Genomic DNA, 8,632 nt, shown 5'->3' on the forward strand with positions numbered 1-8,632 from the left:
GTAAGCCAAAGCTTATGACTCATGTTTTTTTTTGTTTGGATTGTAATATCTCACACAGCACAGGAGAATACAACTTGGTGGATGATGACGATACAGTATACCACATTTAGACATTTATTTCTTATTCGGTAACTTTCACTAGATGCATAAAACCTCTAATTTTCCCCACCTTTTTAAAGGGGCAAACCGGGATTGGTACATCCGTTTAATTTGGTTAAATCATATACAGCTGTTGATTTATTGAAGAATATAAGATGCCCAGCTGTTTACTAAAATAAGTGGCGCTGTGACCGCTTTTGTTTTTCAAATCTTGGATTGCCCCTTTTTTAAAGGCAAAGCATCAATCTCACTGCCACTCCATGGAAGGAGTTCTGATCAGCGTTGTTAAACTCTCGCTTTATTAATTTTTATAAATTAACTGTACACAAGCATCCTCAGACCAAGTTGAGGGGAAAAAAATATATAGAAATCTTCACAAATGTCTAGTTTTTAAAGAAGTACTGCATATAAAACATTCTGTTATTTACTTTAGTGTCACTATTTTACATGTTCAACGGGAAACATATCACACAATACTTTACAATGGTGTTGGTGATGATTGCCTTCCTTTTGATGTTTGATTGTCAACTAGCACTCAAGGTCAATTACCTTTAAACAAAATGGCTGAAAATTGAGATTCTCAGCACTCAAGTCTATTTCACTCATACTTAACACTTCAGGCTCTCAACAACATGCATACAGATCACACTTACTGAAGGACTTCCACTCAGCAGAGATGACCCACTGCTGAAACTACTATATCGATACCATGTTTGTTTGTTAGCCAACAATTCTGTGATGAGCTCTCAGATGAACTTGCTTTAGATTGAACAATTACACTTGAAGTACTATTAAAAAAAACAAGTATTGGTTCCTTAAGACCAGGGGCAGAGACTGCTCTTTCTACATGTACAGTCGGGTCCATAATTACTTGCACTCTTGATGAGGGGGGAAGACTGTATGAAATAAGTAATACAATAATGCATTAATACATATTGTATGTTAAAACAATTGGGAAATGATTTTATACTAATACAATTGATTGGATGATTCATTCAAAATGATTGGAACCCCTGTTTTCAATAAGCCAGCACCCTCCCCTTGTGAGGATAATGACATACTTTTTTCCTCAAATGTTCTATGAGATTGAAGGAAACGTTGGGAGGGATCTCAGACCATTCCTCCATACAGTATCTTTCCAGATCCTTCATATCCTTAGATCTGCTCTTATGGACTGTCCTATTCAATTCAAACCACAGGTTTTCAATGGGGTTCAAGTACAGATACTGTGATGGCCATTGCAAAATGTTGATTTTTTTTTTGTGGTCAGCTAACCATTTTATTTGTAGATTTTGATTGCTGATTGGGGTTATTGTCTTGCTGGAAGATCCACTTGCAGTCAAGTGTCCTGGTACCTGGTCAAGTTCATGATGCCGTTAACCTTAAGGGCCCCAGGACTAGTGGAAGCCAAATAGCGCCATAACATCAAAGATCCACCACCATATTTTACCCAAGGTATGAGCTACTTTTCTGCATATACTTCTGTTTTTCAACATCAAACCCACCACTGGTGTGGGTAGCCAGAGCTCTATTTTCATGTCATCTGGGCAAAGCACCTATTCCAATCCAAGTGCCAATGTCGTTTATCAAACTCCAGGCGGCCTTTTATCAAGGGTGCCAATAATTATTATTGGGTCTGACTACATTCATTCCATGGCTTTGAGGAATACCGAATCGGTATGTGCCCATTTGTATTTACCGAGCATTCGGAAAGGATTCAGACCCCTTGACCTTTTCCACATTTTGTTACATTACAGCCTTATTCTAAAATTGATTTAAAAAAAAAAAATTCATCAATCTACACACAATACCCCACAATGAGAAAGTAAAAACAGGTTTTTAGAATTTTTTGCAAATGTATAAACATAAACTAATCACATTTACATATGTATTCAGACCCTTTACTCAGTACTTTGTTGAAGTACCTTTGTCAGCTATTACAGCCTCAAGTCTTCTTGGGTATGACGCTACAAGTGTGGCACATCTGTATTTGGGGAGTTTCTCCCATTTTTCTCTGCAGATCCTCTAAAGCTCTGTCAGGTTGGATGGGGAGCGTCGCTGCACAGCTATTTTCAGCTCTCTCCGGAGATGTTAGATTTGGTTCAAGTCCGAGCTCTGGCTGGGCCACTCAAGGACATTCAGAGACTTGTCCTGAAGCTACTCCTGCGCTGTCTTTGCTGTTTGCTTAGGGTCATTGTCCTGTTGGAAGGTGAACCTTCGCCCCAGTCTGAGGTCCTGAGCGCTCTGGAGCAGGTTTTCATCAAGGATCTCTCTGTACTTTGATCTGTTCATCTTTACCTTGATCCTGACTAGTCTCCCGGTCCATGCTGCTGAAAAACACCCAAACAGCATGATGCTGTCACCACTGTGCTTCACCGTAGGGATGGTGGCAGGTTTCCTCCAGACGTGGCTCTTGGCATTCAGGCAAAATAGTTCAATTTTGGTTTCATCAGGCCAGAGAATCTTGTTTCTCTTGGTCTGAGAGTCTTTAGGTGCCTTTTTTCAAACTCCAAGTGGGCTGTCATGTGCCTTCTACGGAGGAGTGGCTGGCCACTCTACCATAAAGGCCTGATTGGTGGAGTGCCGCAGAGATAGTTGTCCGTCTGGGAGTTTCTCCCATCTCCACAGAGGAACTCTGGAGCTCTTTTAGAGTGACCATCGGGTTCTTGGTCACCTCCCTGGCCAAGGCCCTTCTCCCCTGTTTGCTCAGTTTGGCCGGGCGGCCAGCTCTTGGAAGAGTCTTGGTGGTTCCAAACTTCTTCCATTTAAGAATGATGGAGGCCACTCTGTTCTTGGGGACCTTCAATGCTGCAGACATTTTTTGGTACTCTTCCTCAGATCTGTGCCTCGACACAATTCTGTCTCGGAGCTCTACGGACAGTTCCTTCAACCTCATTGCTCAGTTTATGCTCTGACATGCACTGTCAACTGTGGGACCTTCTATAGACAGATGCCTGCCTTTCTAAATCATGTCCAATCAATTGAATTTATCACAGGTGGACTCCAAACAAGTTGTAGAAACATCTCAAGGATGATCAATGGAAACAGGATGCACCATAGCTAAATTTCGAGTCTCATAGCAAAGGGTCGGAATAGTTATGTAAATAATAACCTGTTTTTGCTTTGTCATTTTGGGGTATTGTGTGTAGATTGATGAGGGAAAAAATATTTAATCCATTTCAGAATAAGGCTGTAAGGAAACAAAATGTGGAAAGTCAAGGGGTCTGAATACTTTCCCAATGCACTTTATGTACATTTACTATATTGAAAGTTTGAGACCATCAGTATTTTCTCAACATGCATCTAGCTATAGTACTGGGTTTACAGTACTCTGTAACCTGTTTCAAATCGACTAATAGTCTGACCTCCATGCCCTATGCTCTGATAAAGTGCAAAGATAAAGTAACACCAATACTTATATGGTATCTACGCTTTACAGAAGAAGCTAAGTGAGCGGATGTGGTCAGTGGAGCCCTACCAAGAAGCATTTCCACGTTCAGGTAACGGAAGTTTGTGAGAGCTCTCAGCCTCCTTTTGAAACTCCGATATGAGAGGGCCAAACTGGCTAAGGCAAACATGAACAGTGTAGCTTTCAGAAGGCTTGGTAGAGCCACATCCACTTGGTAGTGGGAACAGTCAATGAGACACTGCACAGCTCTCTGACGAGGTGCTTTGAGAGGGAGCCAGACGGTTCAGCCTGCTCAATAGGCTTTACGGACAGGCATGGACACTCCACCGTCCCCATAACACCCTGAATTAATTGGCTGCACTGGCAGGCTGCATAGACTGGCTGAATCACGGGGCACAGATAAATGGGGGATATTGGCTAGATGAGATGCTGATTGGGAAACGCAGCATGATTCTGGTGCTGAAGTAGTGATCTAGACTAATGAATCAGTGGTCATGTTGAGTCCACCATCTCTTCCTTGACATCAGGTGTTACACACCATGGGCAGGGTGAGTGGTAATGGTTAATACACTCTAATCATGCTCTCCACATAAGATAAGCAGAAGCTGTCACCAAGGGGAAATTGTGTTCTGTAGCAGCATTTGCAACACTCAAATCAAATACATTTGTGGCATGTTATTTCAAGTTGATATGATAGGTGATCTATTTCGTGGCACTTTGACAGAGATTCCCTCTAGAAACACTCCCCCTTCCCTTTATATTTTCAATGGCTAATGTTATATAAAAACATACTTTTGAATGCACAAAATGATCAATAAATACACTTTGGTGACCTTGTCTAGTGCTCTCGTAGACATAACAGTAGATGTGCATTTTTCAATTCCGCGTCAACCAGGACCTAACAATAGGAGGACCTAACAATAGGAGAACCAACAATGGCTTTTCAAGGAAAATACTGCAACTCAGGTTGCAATTATTTTCCTGGAACCATGTCTATGGCAAATAAGCATTACTAGGTCAATCTAGCCATCAAAAATACAACAATCCCGAATCACAACAAACAGACAATGTCAGAATGGATAACCCTGTAGACTAGAAGGCAGATCTGCTCAAGTTGAACCATGCTGAATAACCATGATGTCTTCATTGGAGTTGAAAACAGCCACATGAAAGACAAGTCAACCCCATCTCCCAGGCTGTTTCTCTGTAGACTGTTCTACTTGGTAGTGGTGTGGACAGTCAGCTCTCTCTCAGAGCTCAGGCTGGTGGTCTCTTTGCGGGTATCCCTGGACCTCCTATCCATGGTGGGGGAGGAGGAGGTAGCCTCTGTGGTGGTGCCCTCCTCCCAGGTGCGGAGGGGGCAGACACGTGTGGCCAGATTGGGCAGTTTGGGGTGCGTGGAGCGTCCGTCGGTCACGGTGAAGCAGCTGTCCTGGGCGGAGTTGTGGCAAGGACGGCCCTGCCTGCAGAGCGGACCACACAGCAGGGCCAGGAACTCCTTCCTCACGCTGCGGTGCATGTAGCCGTAGATGTAGGGGTGGAGGCAGCACTGCAAGAAGAAGAGCACCAGGGCTAAGGAGGCCAGCCATGGAGGCACAGCAGCACTGGAGCGAATGGAGACCGTGTTGAGAACACTGTAAGGTCCCATGCTCAGGATGTACGAGGCCATGATGACGAACACCACCAGGGCTGCCTTGCAGTGGTAGTGGAAACGTCTGTGCCTGCCCCGGATGGGGTACCCCCCAGCTGAGAAGGAGTCCAGGGGTGGGGGTGCCTGTTGGGGTGGGCGCTGGGGGCTGCCGGGGCAGGGGGCCTGGGGATTCGGAGGCAGGTTGGGCTGGGACTTAGACTGGGTCTGGATGGGGTGCACAAGGGCGTTCTGCCTCCTAGCTGCCCTGAACACCATCCAGTAACAGCCCAGCATGATGAGCACCGGCAGCCAGAAGGAGCAGGTGGCAACCAGTACTGAGTAGGACAGGCTGGAGGACCACACCACAGAACACATGTTATGCCTGCGGTCAAAGTCTATGGCCCCCCAGCCGTAGAGGGGCGGCGTGCTCTGGAGCAGACTCAACACCCAGGTGCAGGCAATGAGGTTGGTGCCCAGATGAGGGGTCATGCGGGTGGGGTAGGACAGCGGGTGGATGATGGCCAGATAACGGTCCACCGACACCACGATGATGGTGTTCACCCCGGCGAAGGCAAACAGGTGCATGAGCACTATCAGGGCCTGGCAGAAGCGGGCATCCAGGGGCCACACACCAGGCACGGTGGCAGCGATGGCGAAGGGCATGACCAGCACAGTCTGGAGCAGGTCTGCCAGGAGGAGGTTGAGCACGAAGCGGTTGGCCACGTGGAGGAGCTGAGGCTTCCTCTGGAACACTAACAACACCACCACGTTACCAAACAGAGACACACACACGATGGCTGAGATCAGCACCATCTTCACCACGCTGTTGGCCACCGACGGCCAGTCTGTGGGGCCAGGAGGACCAGAGGAACCAGGGTCCCAGGGCACGGTGCTGGAGTTACTGCTCTCACCAGGCGCCTCAGAGGTGGACATGCTGAAGTTGGCAGGGTGGGGGAGACAACATGCGTGACTGTAGCTCTCACAGCCTTCACCGTTTCCACCCGATGTCTCACAGGTCCCCTTTTCTGTCAGTCGGTTTTCTTCTTGAAGGAGAGGATGAGAGAAGACAACATCACAAGCTCGAACGGAGGTTTGTCTGCTTTCAAACAGCATGTACTCTCTAATTCTAGAGGACTACATTGTTGAGGCTGATTTTAATTTCACTATGAATTCATTCATTTACATTTTTTTTTAAATATTCTTTTTTACTACGACTTATTAAACAACATATAGTATAAAATAATATAATTTCCCAATTTTTTGGAGCATACAATATAGCTAAGTATTTGAATCATTTATTTTATACATTCCTTATCGCTCATCTTTATCAAGTGATTCAATCATTTCAGACTCCACTCTAGCTGCAAAACCATTGCATACATGGTATACCCATGTCTCTTTGTAACAGCTGCATTAGACCAGTAAAGAGAGTACGAGTGTCTGTACATTTCATTATCTATCAACAGAAACCTGTGCAAATTTGAACCCCAATCGCCAAACACATTCTGACAAAATTGACGACAGTATTATTCCTTGATACCCGACTTGCATTGCAAATAAACATATACAGTATTTTACATAGGGGACTTGAAATTGAGAAGGAAAGGGATTCAAACAACCCCTTCCAAAATGCCAGTTCATCCTTGCTCACTGATGCTCCCAATCAATGAATTTTGTACAATCTACTCTTCACTGTTGCCAAAACCGCAACAAATGTATCAGTGAGAATAAATGTTTTACCTTGAAATGGCCATCTTTCCTTTGTTTGGGGGCGGGTTCGGCTGCGGTGTTTTGGTCGGTGATGATGCTCAGTTCTCCTCAGCACCAGAGCCCGGGTTCCCACTTTGATACCGTTCGATTGTCATCGCTTCGTCGCGCTCCCATTTTAGGCAAGGCTGTATCGTCAATGGTAGCAACCCCCCCCCCCCCCCACCCCCACGGCTCAAGCGGCATACGCTTCTTGTCATCACTCAACGGGGCAGATTATTTGGACAAGAATAATCTCCACTGCCCTTTCCCGTTTATTGTCATGACAAATCAAGCATTCCTTATGTAACGGACTATGAAATACTGGTTTGTCATAAAACCGACGACACCTGCGCTGCGAGAGCTGCTCATCTGCAATCAGCAACATTTATTTGCCAATTTTTGACTTTGTTCAAAATGCAAAGACTTTTGGTTACACTGTGGGCTATTTTTGAATGCTACAAATCCCCCCCCCCCCCCCCCAAGAGCGCCAACATTCATAATGCAATCCTGATTTAGATCAAAGTATCAAACCGTTTTTTTCCCGGTGTTGTAGTTCAGTGTTTCATTGAGCGTTATATTCGAAATGTAAATTTCCTGTGACCAAAAATGACGAAAGTAATTTAATTAAACGAAAATAACTTTCTGGAATAAAGGGCTACTAAACCTGCACCCCTCTGGAATATCCACAGGTGCATCTTGTATAGATCATCAGCTTCAATATTGCAGATAGAACGCAAAATCTATCACACTAATTGTTTGCATAATTTCTAATCTCCCACTTTTTTGTTTTTTTTATTTCCCAACCCTACCACCCCTCCCCTGATTGGAGCAACCTAACGGAAAACAACACTTCTTCTGCTGCTAAGTACCCTCAGATGTCCATCTTTCCCGGTACCATTTAACTATTTCCTTCTGTAATACATCCTTCTATTTGACAGTGATGTCTTACAAGGGTCGTGAACCTCTCTTTTTGTACCTCTCTACAGAGATTGACCAAAAAATAAATACTTTACCTAACGTATAATCATATTTCTCATTGATTGATGGTGCTTTTTCAGATCTTCTAACAGTACTGTTTGTAGGTCCAACAGAACACAGACATTATAACTTAAGAATGACTCCTGGACCTGACTCCATAAACGTGCCACGGAAGGACATCACCAAAAGAGATCTATTGATTCCGTTTCCTCGTGGCAGAGTCTGCACAGGGCTGACTGATCAAAGAACTGATTGATGCTTCAATTGTTGTTTTGCATTTGAGTTCATAAACCTTGCATATATGTTGAATCATTGTCAAATATAATAGTACAATTCTAAAGGTATGTACAGTGCATTCGGGAAAGTATTCAGACCCCTTCTTCTTTCCACATTTTGTTACGTTACAGCCTTATTATAACATTGACTACATTAAATTGATGGGGAATTAATCTACACACAACACCCCATAATGACAAAGCAGAAACAAGTTTTAGAAATGTTTTGGTGGTGACGAAGAACCCGATGGTCACTCTGACAGAGTTTCAGAGTTCCTTCTCCATCTCCTTCTCCACAAGCGTCTCTGCAGCACTCCACCAATCAGGCCAGACAGAAGCTCTCCTCAGTAAAAAGCACGACAGCCCGCTTGGAGCACCTAGAAACAAGATTCCCTGGTCTGATGTAACCAAGATTGAACTCTTTGGCCTGAATAACTAGTGTAACATCTGAAGGAAACCTGGCACCCTCCCTACAGTGAAGCACGGTGGTGG

The 8,632-nt window shown here is 44.5% G+C and overlaps 1 protein-coding gene across 1 annotated transcript; it reads right to left on the minus strand.

Moving 5' to 3' along the window:
* Nucleotides 1–378: 378 nt before the first annotated feature.
* On the minus strand, nucleotides 379–7,908 carry LOC110504945 (putative G protein-coupled receptor 101). Its single transcript, XM_090219620.1, has one exon. It carries the CDS (start codon nucleotides 6,249–6,251, stop codon nucleotides 4,725–4,727), a length of 1,527 nt encoding a protein of 508 aa, XP_090075746.1. The 5' UTR covers nucleotides 6,252–7,908; the 3' UTR covers nucleotides 379–4,724.
* Between the last annotated feature and the right edge of the window lie 724 nt (nucleotides 7,909–8,632).

The sequence above is a fragment of the Oncorhynchus mykiss genome, chromosome 25 (genome assembly GCF_057628025.1).
Source record: "Oncorhynchus mykiss isolate SJ-2025 chromosome 25, ASM5762802v1, whole genome shotgun sequence".
In the NCBI taxonomy this organism is placed as follows: domain Eukaryota; kingdom Metazoa; phylum Chordata; class Actinopteri; order Salmoniformes; family Salmonidae; genus Oncorhynchus; species Oncorhynchus mykiss.

Coding starts and splice junctions, on each gene's coding strand:
- LOC110504945 (XM_090219620.1), bottom strand. CDS start 6,251: ATGCTGTTTGAAAGCAGACAAACCTCCGTTCGAGCTTGTGATGTTGTC.